Source organism: Emydura macquarii, unplaced genomic scaffold (genome assembly GCF_026122565.2).
Source record: "Emydura macquarii macquarii isolate MOO-44397 ecotype Brisbane River unplaced genomic scaffold, CSIRO-AGI_Emac_v2 contig_1644, whole genome shotgun sequence".
Taxonomy (NCBI): Eukaryota; Metazoa; Chordata; order Testudines; family Chelidae; genus Emydura; species Emydura macquarii.
In genome coordinates, this window is record NW_027131781.1 from 5,326,674 (window position 1) to 5,354,219 (window position 27,546).

A 27,546-nucleotide genomic window follows, 5' to 3' on the forward strand; every position below is an offset into this window, starting at 1 on the left:
AGAATTAAAAAAAAAATCTAAATATTGTTAACAGCCCTTTTCCTGAATATGATCACTATCAAGATTTGTATGCCACCCTACTCCTAGATCAGTTAAAAATCTGAACAGTTGAGTTAGACAAGACACAATTATGGTTCACTTAGTTCTTTCTAAACATTATTACTTTATTAAGCAGGCTGTACACAGAGCATGAGAATTCTGTAGGTCTATTCTTCCAGTTCTGAAGTCTATTCTCATTGCAATAGTGCTCAGGCTAGTAAATCTTCAGCATAAGATCAGCTCATCCATCCTTACCAAGAGGACGAGTAAAAATATAATATTTTACTTGCTTATGAACAAAAAATTAAGAAAGAAAAGAAAGAAAAATACACAGCATACTCACCCAGGGCAAATGTAATTTTGCAAGGCTACTTTATACATGAGCTGGTGTATATGGGAAAATTTCCTGGCATAACTATACCATAATAATTATTCTGCTACAGCTATACTGGTATAAGTCCCTGTGTGAACACTTTATTTTGGGATCAAAATGATTTTATTCTGATATAAACAAAATAATTTGGAAATGGAGTAATTATACCAGAATAAAGTGTCCAAACTGGGATTTACACCAGCATAACTATAGTGGAATAGTTATTTCAGCATAGCTGTAATAAGAAATTTTCCCATGTAGAAAAGCCCAATAGTTAAAGGAGTCTGGCTAACAGGCATTGTTGTAAAGCTGAACTATAAGGAAACAGGGGTACTTTTTGCCATCTAAACTTCCCAAGCATAAGACAAAAAACAAACTAGTCACTAGATAATTTTCTCAAAACACACCCAGTGAAATATAACTTGGCATCAGGTGAAGTAAAACATGTATTTTGGGGAATACAGCTGTCCTCAGTCTCTTTTCTTACTATGATAATTACATGATAAAAATAAGAGCAGGCTATGATTAACAGAAGTTAAGTATCCTTTATTACATTACAGTAAACACTTAAGCACTGATGCAAGCAAATTTTACACCCAGCACCGGAAGTTTGCTGACAGATGAGAATAAGCAGCTCGTGTTTTCAAAAAGCATATGCTTGCTGACAGACTCATTCACCGTATGTCCATTTACTAAGTCAGAGAGTGTATCATGTCAACTGAAGTCTTCAGCAGGTTATAATTTAGTCAAATGGCCAAGTGCTACACTCAGAGCTTGCCAGTAAAAGACCAGACTGTCCACTTAGCCACAGGTCACTTCACCTTGAATGGTCCCTTCGAATATGTGCTAACTACTTATGCTAAACTATCTGTTCAATCTTCTATTTATTTGTGACACTCTTAGTACTTTTCCCAGACCTGAAGAAGAGCTCTGTGTAGCTTGAAAGCTTTTCTCCCTCACCAACAGAAGTTGGTCCAATAAAAAAAAATATTACCTCGCTCACTTTGTCCCTTAGTCATGCCACTGTTTACTGAAGCAGAACTAAACAACAAAACATTCCATACACATTCTTTACCAATGTGTAACATATTTTTTTAATAAAGAGATACAAAGACAGATAATACACTTTGGAAATACAGCTCTAGATGCTTTATAGGAAAGCTATAAAATTACAGGAGGGTGAGAAGAAGGAAGGTTCCTTGATATTCTTTGGGTCACCTATCCAAATATAGTGTCCTTTAAATTGTTTCTTTATGGATACCAGGAGCACCTTTCCAGAGTTCCAATATGTTCCCATTAAAACTGAACTCCTTCAGAGTGTCATTTTCAGCTATTTATTTATTTGCATTAAACAGGGCCTGTGATGGATCAAGAACATATGGTCCATTAAGGTGTATTAAATCAAAGAGTCATTTTTGTCTAACACAATTTCTATGCAGAAAACAGATTTTCCTGTGATTAACACAAAGAGACAGATTTTCAAAAGAGCTCAAGGCCAGATGTACAAATTCTCAGCCACAAGAATTGGGGCCTGTTTTTTAAAAGAACCCAGAACCTATTTAGACACCTGGGGCAGGATTTTTAAAAGCATTCAAGTATCTTAGAAGGACAAGTCTCATTGAAATTAAATGGACTTGTGCTCCTAGGTCACTTAGGCATTTCTGAAAATCATATGACTAAACAACAGAGATTTTCAGGAGCATTCAGCACTCAACATGTTCCACTCTGGCCACCAATTTGGGTACCCAAATGCAGGCTGAGGTCTTCTCAAAGTCTGGCCTCAATGGGGGGATAATAAGATCTTTAGAAAATATAGTCTAATATGGTCTGCATGCTGTTGATTATTGGGGAGGACGGGACAAATCCATGTTTTTATTTCCAGGTAACCTTGAGGGGGATTGTCAGACTTAATAACAAAAGGCCTGCTATAAAGCATCCCTGTAAGGAGTGACTGCACCCTCTTGAAGGCCAGACAGAGGAAACAAGAGATTGTTTCTCACTGGTAGGAATACACAACTGGAAGGACCAAGAAATCAGATTCATAGACAGGTTGCCAGAACAGTTTTCAATATCCTTTTTGAGGAAGAGAAAAATTCCAACTCATTCATCATTTTCTTTTTGTAAATCCTACAGCTGTCATATTGCTCATATGGAATATCCTTATCAATTGCCACAGATGAGAAATATAACATTTCAGTTTGTCAGGGATGGGATGATCTGCACAATAAACAAATCTCTAGCAACAACACGTTAGTGGTCAAGTTCTCAAAATCTGGGAATTTGGACTAACCCAGGGAATTTAAAAAGCTAAAAAGAGTAGAGGGAAATCTCTATTCTTTTGGTCCTTACCAGGTGAAATTCCCCGTAAGAGCCAAGTTGTGGAATGAGGAACATGGAGCAAGATGGGGGAGAAAGTCCTATAGGTCTCCAAGTTTCTTTAGATCTATCGTCTCAGGGCCTTGCACGTGAAATTTTGCAAAACAAACAGGAACATTATGGGGAATTCATAAGCTAGTGTCTTCAAGACCACAGTACTGTGAGGAATATTAAGATAGCTTTATCAACTCAAAAAGGTAGTAATTTAGTGTGAAAAAGTCTGGGTGCAAAAGACACTGGTAGACACTGTATCTTTATATAAAACTCTCTTCTTCAAAGACAAAAAGATACCGATTAAAATTCATCACCATTGTTGTATGCGGTCTTGGCATCAGTTTCTTACTGTCAAAAAGCTATGCCTTTGCCGGAGTTCCATCAAAGCAAGAAATAATTAAGCCATCCAATGTTTCAATATTCCAAGCATAATTTTAAATCAACAGGTAGTTCCATTTAATTCATTTCTATCACTTTCCAACACAAGCACAGATATTAGATGCTCTGCAGTAGTGAAAGAATCCAGCTTTTGTAGCCAATGATCATCTAAAACAGATCATAGACTCATAGAAGATTAGGGTTGAAAGGGACCTCAGGAGGTCATCTAGTCAACCCGCTGCTCAAAGCAGGGCCAACTTAAAATAAATCATTCTAGCCAGGGTTTTGTCAAGCTGGGCCTTAAAAACCTCTAAGGATGGAGATTCCACCACCTCCCTAGGTGCTTCACCACCCTCCTAGTGAAAAAGTTTTTCCTAATATCCAACCTAGAGCTCCCCCACTGCAACTTGAGACCATTGCTCCTTGTTCTGCCATCTGCCACCGCTGAGAACAGACTAGATCAGTAGGAAGGTCAGCACTCCATTTATTAAAAGCACCCTATAATTCTACATAGCACATACAATAAATACACCATCAGCTAGCTAGTAGTAACCAATAAACAAACTGCATAGCTAATACAACCAGAGCCACACTAGAAAGTGCAGTGCCTGAACAGTCAGGCTGGAGGGACTACGCCTGCAGAATGCCTTCTGGTGCAATAAGGGGAAAAAATCAACTAAGTTGCAGAACTTCTTATACCTTTTTAAAGAAAATGCAGCACCAATGTCAAGGTACTAGGTGTACAGGATTGGGGGACTGGCTCGGTTCTCATCCTGCCTAGTCATAACTCTCTTGGGATGCGTTGCATTACCTCTTCTCTCTTGCTCTCAAACACAACAGTACAGGCACAATTCCCTGCCTCCTGCACAAGGGGACACTTCTGTAACCGCCCTAATTTCACAATTCTGTTTTTGCATTTCTGAGTAATTCACTGCAATATGTCACAGCAAGACAAATGTGCTATGCATAAGTCTAAGTTAAATTTAGGTATATGCATGAGGCCAATTGAAAGGCAGGATTCTCTTTTGGGGGGCTACCTTTTTGGATTTTGTGAGTAGTAGCACAGATCAGCTTCCCACCAAAACTAAATAAATAACAAATCTTGCCGTACGTGAGGAGAGGTTCATACCCCTGCGCCAGCTCCTTGATACCAGGTAAAAGCCCCAGTTCTGACTAGGGGAGAGCTAAGGAAGAAAGCTGCAGGCTTCCTTGTGAGGGTGTCATAGCACGGAGGGTGTGCCAGGTGCATGGCTGGAATCAGGAGGAGTATGTCAGGGCAAAGCAACAGCAGGGAACTAGTGAAGATTTTGGGTAGTGTTGCTGTCCATAGGGCAGCCCAGAAAGGATATCATAACTGAGAAAGGCCTCAAGGGCCAACTAAATTAGACAATGGGCCTCTGGAACCGTCCAGAATCTGGTGAGGGTGAACAATTGGCTAAAATCTACTTTAGTCCCCACTTGTCCCTCGGGATAGAGCTGGGCTTCCTACAGGAGCAGCATATAATCTCACACATGGACTCCTTCAGGGGCAAAATGTCACCCAGATGCTACCACTTATTCTAGGTTGTAGGTCACTTTTAAGGTCCAGCAGCATACTCCTTCCTTGGAGCAGATGGGAGACTAGAAAGGAGACTGCTGCCACTTGCTCTGAGCTAGATGGTAATGTCACAGCCTAGCAGCCCCAGAGAAGCAGAAAATAACTCTTTATTTTCAAAGCACACCAGCAATAATGCCACACCCATTAGACCAAACCAAATATATTTCTATTTACATTTTTAAAAAAGGCAAGGTAATTTCAGATTCACGTCCATGACAAAATAATAATATTCCACAATGTTAATACTCGTTTCAAATACTTTTTGAGAAGCACATTATCTGTAAAACTTTGTTTCAAATATTTGTTAAGAATTACTGATTTTTATTAATTTTAGCTGTGTGTATTTTAACTATCTATTTGATAAGAGCCAATTCTGTGACTGCACAAGAAGGTACAGTATCCTTCAGATCTACTGTCATCCAAGGATACAGGTTTGGAGGCTGTTTCCTGGAACAGTGACAGTAATGCTTTTCCAAGCGCCTACACACCTGTCAGCTTTAAAAAGAAAGTAGGCAGTTCACTACATGATTTGCATGAACCACCACAATCAGGGAATTGAAAAATATTCTGTGCTAAAATCATGAAGACATCCTATACATTTTGAAAAATAAAGTGGATTCTATTCTGCACGACTGTACTAAAATTGGGTGATAAGAGAAATTTCCAATTTATTTTCCTTCTAACAGAAGAAACGGTTCATGGAATAATATGTAGCATAAAGCAATAACTTATGCTAGTACAAGTGTTTCTTCTAGTGTCGACAGTGTCTCTTTACTTGTGGTGTAACTCAAATGTTGCATAAGTAAAATGACAGCCAGAACACACTCCACAGATTTATGCAAGATGTGTAAAGTCATTCCAAAATATGCAAAGGACTCTGTTCTTTGGCACAAAAACAGTAATGATTTTTTGTGTGTGTCAATTTTCAAGATCACCTTTCCGTTCTTACAATAGATTTGATTTCAAAATCTATGCTCACAATGACTGGACAACCTATATTTGGCACCAATGCATTAACTTTATCTGTCCTTCTGTTTAACAGAGATAAAAGGAAAAATATCCAAATAAGAGTTTCTTCATTTGTGTTGACATATATAGACCCCAGTTCAGCAAAGCCCTGCAGTATGTGCTTCAGTATCATTGACTTCAATGTTAGGTTCTGACTGAATGTGACTTAAGCATGTGGTTCAGTGCTTTGTTGAATAGAGATCTAAGATCCAGATTCTGCTACCTCGACTAGCACAGAGTAGTATTTTACCCCAGAGTAGTTCCACTGAAACAAAACTGCTCTATCACTTTGCAAAAGCTATTGCTCAGTATTTCTGTCGCAATCACAGACAATACTTCAAACTTATCACATGCCTGGACACATTTGTTCCTTCAAATGCTCCTCGTTGCTCCATTCTTTCATACAAAGAGCATAATGAAGCTTTTTGGGTGGACAGAATAGAAAACTCATGAAGTTCTATCCTACATCCAGTGAAGATATGGTAATTGATAGTAACCAATGAAGTGTCACAATTCCTTTCCTCACCACATTCTATAAGAAAGACTAAATCAGGTTCTGTTCTTTAGGATCCTCTCCTCTGAAGAATAAAAAATAATAAGCTCTACTATACCACTTCAGATTCATAGAACTCAATGAACTATAAAACCGAAGGCAAGTATCATTATTCCATTCTACCTATGGAGAAACTAAGGCAGAGATGATGATGTGACTTGCCCAAGGTGATATAAGATGTTCAGACTGAAGGAAAATGTAATTTCTCTGTGGCCTCGAGGGTTGGTTCAGAATGAACTAGAGGAACCATTTCTAGAAATTCTAGCATTGCATAATATGAATTTATTTTAACATCTTCCCCTAAAACAGTAGTTCATCATATGCCAAATTTCCAAACACCAGACCAGCAACCAGGAAGAATGAGAGGAGAATGCAACCAGTCAAAAGTAGCTTTTAATGCCTGGTACAGATCTTCCTCCAACACTTTCCCATTGCCATGCACCCAAAAAGCAATGCATACTGTCTACTCTAAGATTAGAAGTCCTAATATAGTGCCAAGAAAAGAAGAGATTCTGTCTACTTTCCTCCTGTTTCTTCTAAATAGAAACATAAGCCTTTTTAAAGATAATTTGTAACAGATTCTCCATTAAAGTCAGTGGAGCTTACACTGATTTAAACTGCTGAGGATCCAGCCCGTCATATACGGGCTGCCACTGCAGTCATCAGAGAAACTGCTTGATTTCCCACTTACGCTTGAGTAGCCCATAAATATAAAATTTAGTGTCAGGAGTTGCCTACAGGTTAGCCATCACCTCATTTCTGGGATGGATTAAGACACATTTTCAGGTTTAGTATCATCAGGACATATATCAAGGAGGACCAAAATGGAGACAGCTCTGTTTAAAAACCAGATCCTCAATGACAGAGAGAATATAAAAAGAAAGCATTAGCCAAGCACATTTTGTTTTGTATAATATTCTCTCCAGACAGATCCAATGTGAAAATCCATGTTCTCAACCTTAAAAAGTTGAAAGACGGACTTCAGATGAGGAAGGAAAAGAGGTGGCCAGATGAGTTGAAAGACTCTGGCACAAATCCTGCAGAGTAAGGGCTCTGCAACCAATGGCACAGAATAAATCTGCAAAATAAGTTTATAGATAGGACTGAGAAACCGGGAATCCTTCCATTGGTTCTCTCTCTCCTTTGCCACAGAGTTCCTGATGTCATAGAAAACCTGAAACATACTACGTTTTTCGAGCTGGCAAAGTCTCAGTAACATATTTGAACTGAACTGAAACAGAACAGACAGTGGTGCAGGTCATAGGAAGAAGGGAAGCCTGGGGACTGATTCTGGTGCAAAATATCTACAATTTGATTAGCTGCTCCTGCCCAATTAACAAGATTTCCACAGGGAGACTTTACCACAAGACTCAAGTTTGCTATAAACAAGGATTTCATCCAGAGGTTAAAACAAAACAACAACAACAAAAGATACTGAAAACTCAATAAAAACCTCTGAATTTCCCTTTGTCAGTCTCCCCCTCTCTCTCTCTCTCTCCCTTTATCTCTCCCCCATTATTATATACATAATCAGCAGGAATCTTGAAACAGAAAATTTAGGGCTTGCTGGTAGACAGAAGCATACATCTATATAATGGATTAAAGAAACAGTACTGCAGCAGAGGGTAAACAGATCTCTCAGAAATTACAATAGCAGAATGTAAGTACCAATAATCTATTTGTGCTTACAGAAGCCCTGCTTTTCCACTGTACTTTAAAATCTCTGTATAAACAGTCTCTAAAAAAAGAGTTACATATGGGTGGCAATGATGGAGGCAGCTCTTGGGCAAACAGACATGCCACAGTATTTAAAATACAGTCGTCATAGATTTCAAGTTACAGTACTTTCCTGTCTTTTAAAAATAGAGCTGGTGTGTGTGAGTGTAGTACTTAGTGCCACAGAGAGCATAGAAAATCCAGTGGCCTGATTTGCAGGTGTTCTCAACATCCATCACTCCAATTGAAGTAGATAGGAATTGTGGGTATTCAGCATCTTTGAAAAGCAGGTTCTACAATTTTCTGTTAGCAGACTACAAACAGAATGCAAAAAGCTGGTCAGTGTAGAAAACTGTCAAGAACTCAGACTGACACAGTGGGTGAGTTAATAATATCTCTGTTATTGGACCAACTTCTGCTGGTAAGAGAGACCAGCTTTAAAGCCACACAGATTTCTTCTTCAGGACCTACTTTGAGCTCTGTGTAGCTTGTGAGCTAGTCTCTCTCACCAACAAAAGTTGGTCCAATAAAAGATACTACCTCATCCACCTTCTCTCTCTAATATCCTGGGACTGACACAACTTACAACTACACTGAATACAAGAGCTCAGGGTGGCATGTTTCCCAGATTCTCTGAAATATCTCAGCAGTCTCACTTAAAACAGTGAAGCTAAATACTAAATCAGACAATAGTAGGTTTCAATTAGCCTCTCTCATCAACTGAGGTTTAAAAAGGATAAATTTAGAAATTTCATTAAAACAAGTCTAGAGATAAGATGGATGTTCTAGATACACTGCTAACTAAAAAACTGGTTAATCACGGAGTATTTGGCACCAAAGGCATTAGCCAAATCATTTTATCATTGACTATGCTAATCAAGATGTAGTTTTACTCAACTAATACTGGAATTTTAGTGAAATGATGCAGTTGTAAGCAGCTCACTTACACAAAATTCACAACCATTTCAAAAGTTGTACAAAACAGATAAGGTGTGATTTGTTATATAAGGTATGTATGTCTACACACTATGGAGACTACACTGGCATAGCTAAATCACTGTAGCTATGCCAGCATAACCACATAGATAGACACAATCTCCTCTGACAGAAGTTGGTCACTGTATGAACACCAGCTCCCTGAGTGACAGTAATTACATTGACAGAAGCATTCTTCCATAGCCATAGCTGCATCCACATCGGGGTTAGGCTGGCATAGCTGTGGTACTCACAGGTGTGTGTTTTTCACACCCCTGACTGGCACAGCTATGTTGACCTCACTTTTAAGCATAGGGCTAAGCCATAAAGTTACTCTTCAAGCTAACTACATATTTCCCATAAAAACATATCTTGCTTCAGCTTCCGTGCAGATTTTGCTTGAGTGTGAGAGTTACCCATGTCTCACCTTTGGAAAACTATACCAAGAAGAAAAATAATTTGATCCTAAGGTGAAGAATATATGGAATATATTGAGTATATGGGAAATACTGTTGCTGCAGCCTCTTCTTGAATTAAATTAATGACCTTACTGTCAAAGGTATACACTACTGTAAGGGGTTGTTTACATGGAGACACTCAGGAAAGTTAAGGCAAATCAATCAAAGATGTGAAGTCAATGTACATAAATTAAAGAGCATTAAATCCCCAAGTGGATGCTCTCAGACAGTTCAAAGTTACAGCAAACCAGGGTTAAACTAATGTTTAACACAGTTAAATTATGTGCCCCAACTTCACCTTTTTAGTTTATTCGCCTTAAATTTCCTGTGTTTGTCCATGCAGACATCCTCAGTGTGGCACACATTCCTACTCAGTTGCAATTGGAATAAACTTTTACAAAAAATCTTTAGTGTATCCAGTTTCTGATAAGTAACTATCTCATACAGATCTGCTGAAAGAAACTACATGTCGCAAACCATTTTCCTGTCCATAACCCATGTGACTATATCTAATTAGTATTGCGGCATGCCAGTCACATGATCCGAATGACCAAGACAAGCATTCAGACAAAGCAAATGCTAGATTTTCAAAATTATTTCAGTTCTAATATAGAGTGACTAACACTACACTTAAGGAATGCTTTTAAAAATATTTATCCTGTGTTCCTTGAATAGGTTTAGAGGGTTTGTTATGGTTTGCCAGTCATTCTGTGGGACAAAAGGATGGAATACCAGGGAGCTACAGGTTTTTAAACTTTTTATAGCAAGAACTATATCCAGAAAGCTCTGAAGAGTGACTAATAACAGTCCAATTTTCCACTGTATACAATACATCATGATGATCATTACTAACAGTAAATTTTAACTTAGAGTTGACATGACCAGAAAAATCCACCATTAAGTTTATAATGCAGGTGGGACTGAACTGCAAATTTTGGATCCAGATCTGGGTCTGATATTCCCCAAAGTTTGAGGATGCTTCAATCATCTTGAAAACTAAAGCAAAATTTCACTTCACATGATGTTAGTGATTAATAAAAAAAGAATGTCTAGCTGTAATCAAGATAAATTCCAATTTTTAAAAAAAATCATTGATTTTTTCCCTACAGCCTTCTAATTACCAACAATATACATAAAAGCAAACACTATACAAAAATAAAAAGAGGGATGTTTTTCAAGATACTTTATCCATTTTCCAAAGACTTAGTCTAATCCTTAACAACGAACAACATATAAAGCCCTCTGCACTCTGGTAACAGTCCAATCCTTTAACAACTAAATAACTTTCACTAAACAGCTGACCTTTTTATTCCCTTTATTTAAAGCCTAAATAGTTTTGTATTCAATAATCTATTTCTGTGATGTAGAATATTTTTAAAGTAACTATGTTTTAATTTCAAAATAAAATGGCCCTTCATACATACATCACTAGGTTTAGTGCATTATCATTTCTTCTCTGGATACCTATGTACAGATTCCACATATAAAGTATCCCAATGGTTTCTACCTAATCTTAGTGGATGAAGTTATACATTACAAAGCTGCACCCCACACCTACTGCAAACACGATTGTGTAAACAGTTGATGGGGGTAGTCAGCTTTATCAGTTACAATTAATGCACAATCTTTTGGGTAATAATATATTCTACATACAAATAATATTTAGATTATACAGCACTTTTACATGTGAAAATTAATTGATTTGTAAAACATTTTGAACAACTCCCATGAGAGATAGGTAAATATTATTATTTTCACAGCAGAGATGAGGATCACAAGCACAGTGGGATGAAATTACTTGCTTAAGGCTACAAAGTCTGTGGCAGAGCCAGGATTAGGAGTCAGAAGTTCATGACTCACAAACTCATACACATTCCTTAGATATGTGGCGACAAGGAAGCAACACACATACGCACAACAAGAACTTTGTCACAACCTGGAGCCAGCTTAATGGAGGGGGAGGGGAGAAGAGAAATAAAATTGACAACACATAAAATAAAAACTCCCCAAAAAAGCTTGTTGGGATTCAAATCAACGCTTTGATATAAAGCTCACAAGTCTGTTTATAGTTATAACAGACAAACTATGCAACCTACTCTGTCTGACCCAGCCTTTGAATCAAGTGAACTTCCTGCTCTGTTATGACTTTATATGACAAACCCAGCTACCCCAGAATTCCTTTCTTTGAGAAACAAATCTCTCCCCACCACCACCCCAAATGAAGCACAAAACAGACTTCTAAAACACCCAGGAAGAAAATGCTGCGGATAGGATCTTAAATAAAGTAATGCCATAAGTAGGAAAAAAAGAAATAAAAAATATTACTCTAGTGAATCTTAAGGAGAGAATTGTTGTAGCTTTTCTGCTACCAATTCCCACACAGATTGTAAATTAAAATAATCTACTTTCCTGTACATTATTTTCCTATGTGTCATCTGGTCACTGACATCACATCATACTTTCTCCTGATGGAATGTCTCAGAATTGATAAAATATAGGCATGAGATAAATTAAGCTGACAGTAGATGAAGTTCTATTGGAATTCATTATCTTCTTGTTCAGGCATGACTGTATGGATGGCTGCGGGTAACAATGGGTTCCACCTTAGCAGATGTTTGTGAAGAGTTACTAAACAGTGAATTATTCCTTTCTCCAAAACAGTAGTTAATTCCCTCAGGGCAGTAATTGGCAGCATGGCTGGCATATGCTTTCCAATGTACTGTCTCCTCATAAGCGATATTTGTCTGAACTAATACTATTGAACATTTACCACAACAAAAATCATTTGGTCATGACATTCCAATGATAAAACAATATGCATCTAGAAAACACTTACAGCTGACTGCTCCCTCCAAAGAAAAACCTGTGGGAGGGGGGAGAAACAAAATGAAAATTCTGCAAGTTAGAACCTGAAGTTGTCAGCCAATGCTCCTGTTAGGAGAGGAATTTTTGGCTGACAACAGTACAGTCTGAAAACCTTATAAAAACAAAATCACATTTATATCCAAAAATTTGGTACCCACTATGTTATAAACAACACCTAAGATTTCTATACACAAAAGAGAGAGAAATTCCCATCTTATTTTCAGTGCGTATATCACAGGTATACAGATAAACTTAACACTGTCTTGCTGATGGCTAGCTGTGCTTCCTATCTCATGAATGGGCAGGAGGACATAACTTTCATGCACTTGCTGTGGGCGGAACTCAAGTATACATCCTTCCCCATGTCCTCCAAATGGGTGTTTATCAGTAAGGGCAGCAGCAAAGCTGAAAAAAAAAACTATAAATGAAGATGCAGCAAGCATACATCAGCAGAGAACTGGGTTAATGCAAGTTTGGTAGTATTGTTCTTGGAGCCCCCAAAATTCTAAATGTTACTAAATGGGAATTGGAAATATTATGGAATTACTGTGCATAGGTGTGAATGACTATACAAGGTACACAGTAGTAGAGAATCAGGCCCACAAATTTTTCTGTGGTATTTGAGTGTGCAGAGATGTGAAAAAGAGCAAAGATTATCAATTTTGTCTGGTTGATGGTTTTGAGGTTTGTTTGTTTGGTTTTTTTAAACTGAAAATGGTAGACAGTTGTCCATTTATCTTTCGTCCGTCTACATCAAAGCAGATCTGACCTTTTAATACACATGGCATATTAAAAAAAAAGTATTTTGTGATATTTCTAAAAAACGTAAAACACAAAGTCACTCTGGATTATAGAACTGTAGGATATTCAGCAATTAAAATAATGAAGTACATTTTTTGAACTTTTCTTTAAAAAAGGAAACAATCTCTATTTAACGTTGCTAAGACTTTAACTTTAAGCATTTCCAAGCTCAAGATGGTACCCATGAGCTTTCCTCAAGTGCTACAGAAACGTAGTAAATTAAAATAAACTCCCCTTTAGAAGGCTCCTGGACATGAAACAGGATAATTTATGCTATTATTTATTTTGAACTTCATTTGACCAACTCATGTGTATGTTAAATGTGTGGAGGAATGGAAGGAATTCAGAATATTTTTCCTTTAATCAGTAAAGATAGTATTTTTAAGACTTTAGTTTTGTGAAAACAAACAAACAAATAAATAAAACATTCTTGTGACTTTACTGCTGAAGGGGAAAATATTTTAACTTGTGAGAAACCTGTGCCATTATTCTCATGATACGGAATCAATTCCATTTCTAGCAGAACTTTTTTTTTTTTTTTTTTTTTTTAATATTTACACAAATTAATGCAAAGTTTGAATAATAAAAATGTTTTGAAAGGTCTTTGATATAGTAGGTTGTAGCAATATGGAACTACAGGCTTTCTGTTATAACACCTCTGTTGTGATGCTGGACCCTCACTTCAAATTCTATTGCTGTATATTAACATTTCAAACAGAAATGTATCTCCTTCCTTGCTTATTAAAATAAATCCAGAGATTCTGTGTCTAAAGACAAATAGTCTTTTAGAGAGACATGCACTATGAAATTAATCATGTTTATATAGTACTTGAATGTACTGTATATCTAGAAGAACAAAGCAATTAATCACAATGCAGTAAATTATTTCAGAAATCGTTGTTTGCAGTGTTTTTGTACCCATGTTGGTCTCAGGATACTGGAGAGATAAGTTTGGTGAGGTAATACCTACCTTTTATTGGATCAACTTTGGCTGGTGAAAGAGACAAGCTTTCAAACTTACAAATAGCGTTTGCAGATTTTGTATTACAGGAAACAATTCTATATATTTATTTAATGTTTAGACTGTAACTAGACAATTTAAAAGTGATCTGACAAAGCTCTTTTTCACTCCAGTTCCTTATAGCTTACTTCGCTAAACAAAAAAGTTTTGTTGATGCTGAATTTATTTATGCTTATTAAACAAAGCCAACGTTGTTTTTATGAATTACAGTAAAAATAACTTTTTCAATACCGATATTTTGCTGTCAAAATTTATAATAAGACTTGCAACTAGTTGGAACATCAATTTTAAGCCTCTGAAAATTCTTCTGTACCATTACCAGATGGATAAACTTTATTTTGTCAGAAGCAATGTCTGATGTAGATTTTGTTTAATTTGTTTAGCTTCTATGCATATTTTTGTATTAATTTGAATTACTCATCTGGCTTTTTTTAAATGCATCTACCCAGTCACAATGGAGAAAGTTAAGATAGTGTTGCCAACTCTGAATTTCCATTATTTTGATATTAGATAAAAGGATGATATAACATTAATTGAGTGTTATTAAAACAAAATTTCTAATGCAATTAAGAAAAATATCAGACATGCAGATTTGAACTTGAGGATATGAACTGGGTAGAGTTTTAATCTGAATTTGAAGGATCTATTTAATAACAAAAGGTTCATAGTTAGCTTGGAATTATCTTGAACTCATAATTCCTTGCCTACCAAGCACACCCTCGTACCATACGTATTTGGAAGACTGCTTAACACGTTACCACAGCGGATGAAAAAGGAGACGGCTTTGAATAGAAGCTCTTAAAAGAGAAGCATTTATAAATCCACACTAATTGTATATACAAAACATAGCTATAACAGCTATTCCAATTATAAAGCTCCATTTTTCTTTAGGGTTTAACCCTGCCGAGTATTCCAAGCACAGAATCCCAGTGAAGTCAGTGGGAATTCTGTACATGGCCTGTCTCTAACCTGAGCTTTAAAAAAAAAAATTAAACAGTGAGAACATTGAGACAAGCACTGGGTTTTGGTCTGTTTGTTTTTTAAACCATATAGTCTAAATCTAAGTCTGATGACATGGTGATAAAAAAAAGACACTAGTAGCTCTACACTTCTTAATGATAACAGGACAAATCCGCCGAGAACCACATCTGCCAGAATCTGGCCCAACCTAGCTAACTCTATTGCATTCTTCATTTAGGTCCATTTTGCAATGGCAAACAAAAATCATCATAATTAGAAAAGAATAAGTAAAAATGCAGGAATGTTATTAAACAAACTTGAAGAGAGAACAGAAGTGCTACTTGAAGCCAAGGTGCCTTTCTACCCTCATTGAGCATATAGCAAAATTTCCTTCATTAAGATTTTGGCCCAGGATGTTTTGGCTATGGGAAACCTGTGAGATATATATGAAATGAGTCACTGTATAGTTCATTTGCAAATTGTATTATGAATTCTGCATAATATAATTTCCCGAACTCTTCTCTGGCCATCAAATACAGGCAACAGTAAGCAGATGATAGTGCCAGCCATTCAGTGGCTTCTTTAATCCCACTTGACAGAATGAACAAACTGCAAAGAGAGGCTGAAATACTCAATGTTGCAAAGATATTTCTTTACTAAAAATTTTCTCAGGCATTATTCTTAATTGTGCATTGAATATTTCTAAGGACTGGATCCATTATACACAGACTAAAGGAAACAATATTCTCATGATACAGAATCAATTTCATTTCTCCATTCCATTCCATTATGTCATCCCATGCCTTAATCTGCATGGTCAATGATACTGCCATCCTTTATACCCTATTTCTCTGCTTCTCTCACAACCCCCTATGGAATTTTTTTCACTTCACCCTCTGTGCATGAAACACCTTTCCAGAGATTGTCTGCAAAGCCACTATCTTCTCCTCTTTTAAATCCCTCCCGAGACCCACTTCTTACACAATGCCTTCAAGACGTGTGCTAATTAGATCTTCTACATATTCATTCTTCCTTTTTTTATTTAGTTAAAAACAAAATATTTTTTCATCATATCGTCACTAGCTTTGTTCAGTAAGAACATAATCTTAGGCCTTGTCTACACTAGAAAGATAAGTCAACCTAAAATAGGTCAATTTACAGCCACTGCTGTAAGGAGGCTAATGTACAAACTACCTTCTTAGGATTGGTCGAGTGTGTCCTCACCAGGAGCACTTCCACTGATTTAAGAGAGGTAGTGTAGAGGAGCTGAGAGCCCGGTCTCTCAGCTCCCTGCCGGGAGCCTGTGCTGCCCCCCACTACTCCCTGTTCCCGCCAGGATCCAGCCCCAGGCTTCTCTTCTCCCTGTTCCCTGCTAGGGAGCTGGGAGAAGCCACACAGCTTCTCCATTCCCACTCTCTGCAGGGAGCCAGGCAGCCATGTCAATTTTCTGGCTGAGCCATGAAATTGACACGGTTTCCCCTGGTTGAGAAGGCCTGGACTTATCACCCCATTCACAGCTGGGAGCAGGATCCAGGCGCTGGGACTTCTCGCCCTGCTCACAGCCGGGACCGGGGTTTAGGAGCCTGGGCTTATCACATGGGCAAAAGCTAACTTTTGTGGATAAAACTCTCTAGTGTAGACCAGCCCTTAGTGATGGTGCCCCTCTCCATTCTCTTATATCTCACCCTACTGTCTTGTTACCCCTTGTTGCATCATGTCCGAAATTGGCTTGGAATTATCTTCCTGGAGCAGAGATTATTTCTTTTATCTGAACTGGATGTGCTCAGCATACTTTTAAATGCCAATAAAGTATATTCTTCTGTACACTGAATCTTCTAGAAATCCTTAAGCAAACAAGAATCAAACTTGAGATTTCGATTCAAATCACCTCTAAGTCCAAAACAGACTGCAAAGAGATCTCACAAAACTGGGTGACTGGGCAACAAAATGGCAAATGAAATGCAAAGTTGATAAATGCAAAGTAATGCACATTGGAAAAAATAATCCCAACTATACATGCAAAATGATGGGGTCTAAATTAGCTGTTACCAAACAGAATGTTGGAAACAATTAGGAAAGGGATATATAACAAGACAGAAAATATCATAATGCCTCTATATAAATCCATGGTATGCCCATATCTTGAATACTACATGCAGATCTGGTCACCCCATCTCAAAAAAGATATACTGGAATCGGAAAAGGTACAGAGAAGGACAACAAAAATGATTAGGGATATGAAACATCTTCTGTATGAAGAAAGATTAAAAAGACTCGGACTTTTCAGCTTGGAAAAGAGACAACCAAGGGGGAATATGATAAAGGTCTATAAAATCTTTACCGGTATGCAGAAAGTGAATAAGGAAATTTTATTTACTCCTTCACATAACACAAGAACTAGGCATCACCCAATGAAATTAATAGGCAGCAGGTTTAAAAACAAACAAAAGGAAGTACTTATTCACATAATGCACAGTCAACCTGTGGAACTCATTGCCAGGGGATGTTGTGAAGGCCAAAACTATAACAGGGTTAAAAAAAGGTCTAGATAAGGTCATGGAGAATAGATCCATCAATGGCTATTAGCCAGGATGGCCAGGGATGCAACACCATGCTCTGAGTGTCCCTAGCCTCTGTTTGCCAGAAGCTAGGCATGGACGACAGGGGATGGATCACTTGATGATTGCCTGTTCTGTTCATTCCATCTGAAGCACATGGGATTAGCCACTGTTGGAAGACAGGATACTGGGCTAGATAGACCATTGGTCTGACCCAGTATGGCCATTCTTTTATTCTTATGCAATTAAAACTGTTGTATGATACAATACACAAAATAATACCAAATAAGTATCAGTACAACTATAATTGAAATGTTACCTTGTTTTTATATTTATCAGGACACGCCCCATAGTTTTAGGCATTCTATGCAAATTCAGATTATAGTGTCAGAGAAAGGGGAGTAGCCATTATCTACTTAGTCAAGGTAATAAAACTTTAGAACTGTCCCACTGATAGACAGGCATTTTGGTAGTATGTCTAATGAGCAAGCACAGTAATCTAGAGATCCGAAGTGCTGCCTCTGTAATTAAAAATGCAAGTACTTCAGCAATGCCAGACGTTGCTGGATGGTTACTTAGTCCTGTTGCAAGATGGGGGGGATGGACTAGATGACCTCGAGGCCCCTTCTAACCCTACATATCTATGATTAATGGCTGTTTTCAGAAGGGAAGAGAAGTCATTTTGGGGAAAGACAAGTTAATCTACTTGTCTCGAATGGCAAAAAAGACCAATGTCACAATAATTCAGTACACAATTTTAGAAGATCTATTAATACCATATATGCCTTCATACTAGTCTCTTTACATGTAGATTAGACCCCACAAGTTTATCAAGATTCTCCTTTACACACGCTTTTGTGCATAGGTATTCTTGCACATAAAAGTTTACCCAATTTTCTGAGGCTATTACAATATTTAGACATGAACTATGGAGTTTACTTGAATTAATCAATTTAAATTATAACCCAACATTATACTGATCCTTTTTTTTTGATAGTTTCCAATGAACCCTAACAAAACACCTAGTAAATATTAGTGAAAGATTATCTTGGAGGGTGTAACTATAGCGATCTTCTTGGAGCCAGCATGCACTGCACAGGTGCTACCCCTTGGTGTAACCAACTTTAATTAAATCATCTTCAGCCACTTTTATTCCAAAGTAAATATTCAAACACAGACTTGCACTAAAATAACTAGACTGGGTTTAGGAAAACAGTTTCGCTAAACTGGTGCAAGCTTGTTTGCAAATCAGCCCTTGGGGTATATTTACATTTGAGGTTAGGGGTGTAATTCCCAGCTCAAGGAGATATTCTCTTGCACTAGCTCTCGTTAAGGTAGCTTGCTAAAAAGAAATGTAACTAGGGCAGAGTGAGCAGCAGGAGGATGGGTTAGTTGCCCTGAGTTTGCACCCGTCAGCGATTCTAGGTTTGCACTCAGGGCTGCTATCCCATCCCACCGTTCCCACTGTCCTAGCTATGTTTTATTACGCTAGCTCAATGAGCACTAGTACGAGAATGTCTCCTCAAGCTGGCAATAAGACCTATAGTTCTAAGTGTAGACTTACCCGGAGTGTGCTGCTACTGCTGCTAGCTGTGCTGGGACTTCTGCTACTGTGTTTCAGCTGGGTCATTAATGCAGTGCAAAATTAAGAAGAGACAAGACATCAGAAGGAGCTAGGAGTTCTAAGACAATACGGTGCCTTGCCTTCATTTCATATTTTCCCATCATGGGACTGTCATGTGGGAGCATAAAAGGCTTTGTCTTCACTGGAAAAATAAAGTGTTTTTACATCAAGATACCTATCTCAATATAAAATCCTAGTGGAGACAAGACACTGTAGTTTTTAGCTCAATTTTGCTAGCAGGAGTCATCCCTACACCCCTTCACCTGTGGTTTAATTTTTACATTGATGTAGTCAAGGTAAAAACTACCTGTGTGTTGGCTCCATTAGGATTTTCAATTGAGATAGTTATCCTGATGTAAACACCCACACAGCCTAGGAATCACATGGCATCGCTTTTTTCTAACAATAAACAAGGAACTTTATTTGAATAAAAAGAAGCATTATCTCTGAAGCTACTCTCGATCTCTGCTTCACTGAATAGAGTCTGTCTAGGATGTTCAATCCAGCCTGGCCTTAAGAACGAGTACATTTAACCTCACATGGACCTGGAATCTTTATCAAGTTTCAAATAGAGGAAGGCAATAAAGAAGTTTTAAGGGAATGAAAAGTGGAGATTGTTTCCTTGTTTCTTCGGGTTACGAAGCCAATGAATTATCACAAATAGTTTAGTAGGAGAAAGAAACAAATTATTTCCATTCAGATTAATTAGTTTGCTTATTTTCTGTTTGCTCATTGCCCTCTCTATCTAATCTCTGCTCCTCACTTGTACATACGTGCTGCTGGAGTGGCACTAGAATAAAACTAACATGAGTCTAGTCAGTATTGCATTCGTTCAATTGTGGTTCAGCTACTCTTTCCAGTAGCAATGCTGCAATCCTCCTCCCCTCCACTCCACCCCCACCTTCCCTGTCCCCAGATGTCCTTCAGGAGGAAGTGTTAAAAATAAAAGTGAACAGTTTGGTAGAGTGCCTGCAATCCTGCACCAAGTTTTCATAATATCTGATGGACTGACAAGTGCATTGGGGAGTCCCAGATAAATCTGAAGTAGCCTGGGTGAATGACTAAAATAATCATTGCACATAATGGGGTACTGAGCACTAGTTGTAGGCAACGACATCAGGAATGTCACAGGTTAAAAATTCAGTGTCCATATCCTTAAGTGCCTGGTTCTCATTTATACTAACACCACTGATACTGTAAAGGGGCAACAGTGCAAATGAGAATCAGGCCTTGCAGTATATATTTTTTAAACTTCGCTATACATCCATGCACCAGTATGATTTTTCTTATACTTTTTATTGACTTTTTCTAGTCAATGGGTACCTGAAACACAAAAGGTGAGTGAAAGAGTATACAGGGGCAGCCAGGACAATTGCACTGGAATGGCAAGTATGTGTGTAGGAGGCCAGCAAATGAGTAACTAGGGATTCAAATGACCAGCAACTGAATAGGCCAGAACTGCACAAAACTAGTAAGTTTACTGTCAAAAAGGTTAATAATCTTATAAATTACATAACACCTTTCTTCCCGTAGAATCCCAAAAACTTTACAAGTTATATGCATACAACACTACTGAAATCCAGGCACCTCTGCAAGACAAAGCAGGCATTAACCAATCAGGACATGGAAGAACTTTGTAAAGAAGGGGTAGAAGAAAAGAGGAAGCATAGTATGATCTCATAAGAAATAGAAATGGAGTAAGATGTGAGATTAATTCCCCGCTGTGCCTTCACACAGGAAGTAACACAACGATGGTTAGTATTTGTTGGGAGGATGTGTGTTTTTGATTTGTTAATTATTGCTGCATAAGTAAGGACAGGTTGATGGATTTGCTCTTTATATTAATTATGTCATCAAAAGCACCTAGCATACCTCTCAACCTCCCAAGCTTAAATATGGGATGCAACATATAACAAAGATCCATAATGAGGGGGAGACAAGTAAAAATTATTACCGCGGGAAACTGAAAATGCTGTGAGGTCCATTTCTTTGTTTCTGATGTAAATAACTTGCAACAAGAGAAGTGAGGAGACTCCAAATTTGAATGCAATGTTGTATGGAAATTTGGGATTAAAAGGAGTAACATTCCTTGAAAGGAGGAACATTGGAGAGATGCAATGGATAGGTGCTTTTTAATTCTAGGTATCAAAATAAATAAATCTGAACTGTGCCTCAGCTTCTTGTCTGTAAAATGGGGATAATGATATCCAACTCTCATAGATGTATGTTAAATCAAGTTATGTTTGTAACAACCATGGAGATCCTTGAACAGGAGGTGTTATATAAGTATCATTATATTAATCTTCATCAAGCAATCCAGGGCAAACCCCGAATGACACTTAGGTCAGAATTCTCAGAAGGGCTCAGCACCCGCTGTCCAAGCCAGATTTTCAGATGAGCTCCCATTTAGGCATCAAAATAGTTGGCCAGATTTTCAAAAAGTTCAGCACATTGGGTACTGGGCGCTTCAGAAAATCTGGTTATAAATGTCATAGTGGGAGCTACTGACAGCTAAATAGTTCGAAAATCTGAGTATTATTATATAGGTGACTAAATGGAAGCTGAGCTCAGTTGAAAACCTGTCACCAATTGTGGGTGTCGGCCACACATGACTAACAGAGCTGACAGGACCGCCATTTCAGGTGTCTTCTAAAACTTCATTTTATCTGTCTAAGAAAGCAGAAGGGCCAAACTAATCTTTCTCGGACCACAACCTGTGGCTAACAATGAAGTGGTGAGTGCAAACCTGTTGCCTCTTTCTGTAATACTTAATTCTTTTACACTACAGATAGTTTAAATACAGGTTTCTCAAGCAATCATGTTTCCTTACCCATAAATTCACAGGTAACCTATCATTAAAATGTAACAGTTTAAGGATTGCAATCTTTGATTTTATTGTTAAATGAAGAATCAAAATCAGCTAATCTGACCTCCCTTTCCACTAAACATAGCTATTCCCCTCTTGATTTTATTGTCAAAGTTTTCATTATACCAAGGAAAGCTCAGATGCAATATCTAGTTTCCACAATAGTATTATTTTTAACATAATGTGACAGCTGAGGTGACTGAAAGGCAGATCTACTAAAATGAACTGCAGTCTGTTATAGAATAGAAGGGGGGAGCAATGATGCTCTGATTTCTAGTTCAACTCACTTTTTCTACATCTATAAAATGTTCCTATTGGAAAAGCAAGATTTACTTGACATTTGTTAAATATGTATTATATAATATATATATTTAAACTATACCATTAATTTGGCAATCAAATTTCCATTTCCCTCTGAAAATTTTGCATCTACTAGAATTACAAACTGTAATTGAAGTTATAAAATAATATTTTCTCAATTTTTTCACCTTGTTAACTTTGTGCATCTGAGAGAATTTTGTATTTTGCCATATAAATATACTGTCCTTTCTGAAAAGACACAAATATGAACAAAGGAGCAAAACCATCTTGATTATTTTGATTTTTTTAAATTAGGCCATGATAATTAAAGGCTTAAAACAGAAACTGTTTTTTTAAACATTTTTTTTTAAATCAATTTGACAGTATCCTTCAACACCTCCTATGTGCATTTTTTTAACGTAGGGATTGATGAGTAAAATAACATCCTCTCACTTTGAATTGCTGGAGTCCTAGACAGTGTGCAGTAATAACGTTCCCCATTATCCCCAAACTAAGAGATTTAAGAGCACAACTGCTACCGACACAGCAGTACAGCAAATATTGTGTTTGACTTCACCATCCCTATCTTCCCTCTCTACTCCAAAACAGAAGTAACACCTAAACCCCAGAGAGGCTGTACTCACTCTGCAGTGCTGGTCCCATTGATGGTGGAGCTATCTGGAGTCGGGTTCAGCTGAATTGGCATAGGCTTCTTTTTAGGCATTTTAAATAAGAATAACGAAGTTTAAACTACCGAAAATCCTCCTCCTGCTCTGGCCAACTTCAGTGGGCTCCCGCTAGGCAGAGTTAGGGGTTCCTCTGGCAGTTCCTGCTCCAACCGGGCTACAGGGCGATCTCCTCCTCTAGCAGTTATACGCTCCTCCTGTTCCAACCAGCCAGGGATCTCTCCCTAGCTAAGCACAGTTAAGGACTCTTTTAGCTGTTCCTGATCCACCAGCTCCAGGCGCCGCTGCCCGACTAAGCAGAGTTTAGGAGTTCCCCCCGATCTGCACCGTGCCAGCAAACTACTCGATCTCAAAATGTGCCCCTTTTTGCTACACTGTGCATGTGCAAACTTCTCAAACATCCCTAGTGCGCAAGTGTGGAGTATCTGCACATGTGCATTGGGAAGTAGTGAAGCTTTACTGAAGCCCCTGCCCTTACTCGACCCTTAGTTTCACATCAAGTGCACAGGGGATGTATGCTCTTGATTCTTGAGGCTCGCGTAGTAATGGAGAGCAATTTACTTTTTCCTTTGAGAATCAGGGCTAGATTATGCAGTAAAATGCTGACCTGGGGTCCGGGGTCCAGGGCGCCACTCTTCTCCGGATTCCATCTTCCTACGGCCACGCCACAAGGTTCAGGCTTTCTCTCCCTCATTCTCACTACTAGATCAAGCGTTGTACGTGTTCTTACCAGTTTCAAATGTGAGCGGAACGGAACCTCTCCGACAAGAGCAAGGAGCAAAACATGCAGCAACGAGTCTCCCTCGAGAGGAGAACGGGCTATGTCCAGTGACATGGAGGGGGGTTAGAGGAGGAGAGGATTCCCATCGGAAGTCACGAAAATGGATCAAAACAATGTGAATATTGTGACTATTACGGAATTCTGAGCGTTGGATGACATGATAGAGCAGTTCCTTGAATGTGGTTTGCTCTGTGAACGAGCAATGTTATATTTTAAAAAGCATTTTAGCGTCTTAGGGTTTAGAGACGTTTTCTCGTAACAAGCTACTTTGCAGTGTCAATGCTTCTAAAAAGGCAACAGGAAGCCACACAATCCAGCTCTGCTTTTTCCTCTCTGCTGCATTCTAATCATTTGTTGGACAGTTTTGTTTTGTTTTTTAACCTGATCCAAATGGTTATAATTCATAAGGGTGAATCTTACGATCCCAGGTCATTAGAACATCCTGTAGGTTAATTGTTTTTCGAAAAGTACAACAATTAAGCTAATACTTAATGAATTAAGCAGAAGAACGTCACTGTACCGTAACTAAACGAGAGCCATTTAATTGTGCTTTGTATTTAACACAAGATTACTACAGGAACTGTCAACATCCAGTAAATTAATCTGCTATTGTCATATAACCTTTTGTTTATAATTTCTGAGAAATACTGTGAAAATGGAATTATAAGGATATTAATAGCAATTAAATTAGCAAATGTCTGTGGTAAATACTGTCTCTACATATCAGCCTACGCTATTAAATCTATGTTAAATGAAGCACAACTTATTTTGCTCCCCATACAAAATCATTACTCTGTATACTTTATATTGAAATTATTGTATTTATAATTAAAACATTAGCCTGAATTTGGGTATTAATGGTTGCCACGTATTTCTCCTCATAAATACTTGAAATAAAAACAAAACTGTAAGAATACAATTTAGAAAATAACTCATTATAAATAATAAAGTGAGCATGAAGACCAGATATAAAGATTGCTGTTATTAATACATTGCTTTAATTACAGTGAATAGACTCTATGAGAATTCACATTAAATGAAAATTACAATCTTTATTATTTGTGTACAAGTGATGTGCAATTGTTTTATGTATAACTGTACTAAATTCTTCGGTTTAAATATCAGGACATATTTCATTTCAAATTAATGAACACTTTTAATGCACTGATAGTTTTAATCATTTTGTGTTCTTGAAACTCTTGTGGTTAATGCAATTTAACTTTCATGGTATTTGTTTTAAAAAATTCTGGTTTTTTTACAGTGAACCTAAAGGTATAACCAAGATAGTGTTATCTATTCAGTAGTTTTCTGTGGTATGTTGTTCTAGAAAAACAAGAATAGATTGAGAGAGTATAATATATAAAATAAATCATTCAAAGCCAGGTATATCAAGATTTATGATCACATTACATCCTTTAAAGCTTAAACCAGCTGTTTCCAAATTGTGAGTCGAGACCCCCAAAGGGGTTTGCACCACCAGTAGATGGGGTTGCGGTGATCTCTAGTATGCAAAGGAGGCCATTTTGCTCCACCCTGTGTGACTTCACATGTACAATTCACATGAGCTCACGATGCATGAAGAACCCCATTTTGCAGCTATGTTGACAGAAGTGTTCTTCCCTTGACATATCTGTGTCTATACTGGGGGCTAGTTCAGCATAGCTACAACACTCAGGTGTGTATTTTTTCCACATCCGTGACTGACATAGCTATGTTGACCTACCTTTTAAATGGAGACCAGGCCTCTAATTCCTAACTCCTAATTCCTGTTTCCCCTTTGTTTCAAGGCAAGGAGGTAATCTGTACCAGTTGTTTTGCTGGTGAAGACTACTTCCCCTTCTGTGGTAGCTCCAAAGCAGTGGACATCTCCCAGCCCCTGGCCACCCACACTTTGCGCATTTGCACCAAAAGAGGAGAAACCAGGCAGGGCCCCCCAGGATTTTTCACATGGTATGCACAGCTGAATGTGACAGAGGAGCTGCTGGACCAAATTTCAGTGAGTTGTGTTGCGACTTGGCAGATGAAATTGCAGCACCACTCAAGTTTGGCCTAGCAGACCCTTGACAGATGACCAAACCAAATGGCACTGCAAACCCACATGCCAAGTGGCAATGCCCCTTGGTTTGGGGGCCCTCTCAAATGGGGGGGCCCTGGGGCAAAGTGACCCTTTTGCTCTGCCCCAGGCAGCGCTGCCCCCAGTTGGCGCCCCTGCCAATCATACTTAATGTGCTGTGTGCACACTGCACCCAGGCAGTGGCTGCTCTTCCCCCACCCCACAGACTCCAGAGCTGTAGGCAGCTTGTGTGGGAACAGACACCCATTATTCTCCTTTGCCCCTCTGTGCTGGTGCACAGAAGGGCTCACAATTGAGCCCCTGGATTCAATGCCCAAATCTACTTTCATAAATTATAAGGTGAGCAGTCAAAAGAACTTATGAAATGTACATTTTAATAACAGATTAATTTTGAAATACTAATACTGTCTTAGGGCAATTAAATCTTTCCATTGACTTCAGTGGGCTTTGGATCAGACCCTTCCAGTAGCACATTTTCTTTTAAGAGTAATCACTGACTATACTGTAGGCTTTGAAAAGAATTTCAGTGTTTTTTCTTAATAAATGAGGTAAAGCCTTAAGGCTAACACACTGTACTTTGGGATCCAGTTAATAAATTTACCGCACCTTTTGACTATACATAAATTGGTGTTATCTGCCAATATTCTTAGGATCTCACTCTCTAAAGCATTCTTTTAGTACAGATAATAAATACTAACTTGAGTTTTAGCACTGAATTTGCCATGGCTTCTGCATATGTTCACTACCCTTACACACACTCTTTGGTGATATTTATAACACATTTAATGTAAAAACTAATAGCAAAGTTCACATTCCACCACTCCAGAGGTACTCATATCAACAAAAATATAAAATGTTACACAAAACAAAAAACTAGTTTTTAATTATAGCATGAATTCAATTTTAGGAGATAATTCAAGCAATTATTTACCAATCTAAAAGGTATTCTAAAGGTATTCTAAAAGGTAAAATAATTCTGCCTTACAATTGAAAGCTACATATGTATTTTTTCCCTCATTTTTATTTGCTTTTCTACTAGCACAAAAGACCCTTTTAAACATCAACAAAGAAGCAGAAAAACTATTATAATTTTTGTAATAAATTTTTATTTTTAAAGTTCAGGATATACTATAGAAAGGGTGCCCTATCAGAAAAGTGAAAATTATTTAAATTATCAGTTTAAAAACATCTCAGCTTGAGAGTGTCACTGTAACCAATTATGCATCTTTTCAGTAATTCCTTGACAATCTTTCATACAGAGATATTTCTATATGAGGCAGCTACTGAATTGTACCCCTTTGTTGTACATTTGTATGTCATTTGAGCTATGCAACTGGTGACTGGGCAGGAGGATGTTCACTCTGACATTATCTCAACCTCATGTGTCTTTTAGGCCCCATCTACACTAGGAAAAAAGGTGTATTTTGATACATTAGTTAGCAAATGCATGCTAACTAATGTGTTAAAAACCTAGGCCCTGATCTTTAGCTGGTGTAATTGGCACAGAAGCATTGAAGTCAAGGAGCTGTATCAATTTATACCA

The 27,546-nt window shown here is 37.9% G+C and overlaps 1 protein-coding gene across 3 annotated transcripts in view; it reads right to left on the reverse strand.

Moving 5' to 3' along the window:
• MAP2K1 (mitogen-activated protein kinase kinase 1) overlaps window positions 1-27,546 on the reverse strand; it is a 79,260-nt gene that overhangs the window by 39,268 nt on the left and 12,446 nt on the right. The window contains exons 1-2 of one of the 3 annotated variants that reach the window (XM_067555534.1): window positions 23,107-23,561; window positions 12,304-12,330 (exon numbers count right to left, since the gene is read on the reverse strand). The exons of 1 other annotated variant lie outside the window; for it this stretch is intronic. In XM_067555534.1, coding sequence (XP_067411635.1) covers window positions 12,304-12,330; window positions 23,107-23,186 — 107 coding nt within the window. In that variant the 5' untranslated portion in view covers window positions 23,187-23,561. Of the gene's footprint in view, window positions 1-12,303; window positions 12,331-23,106; window positions 23,562-27,546 lie in introns of those variants that run through there. One more of the 3 variants, XM_067555535.1, reaches the window with a different exon arrangement.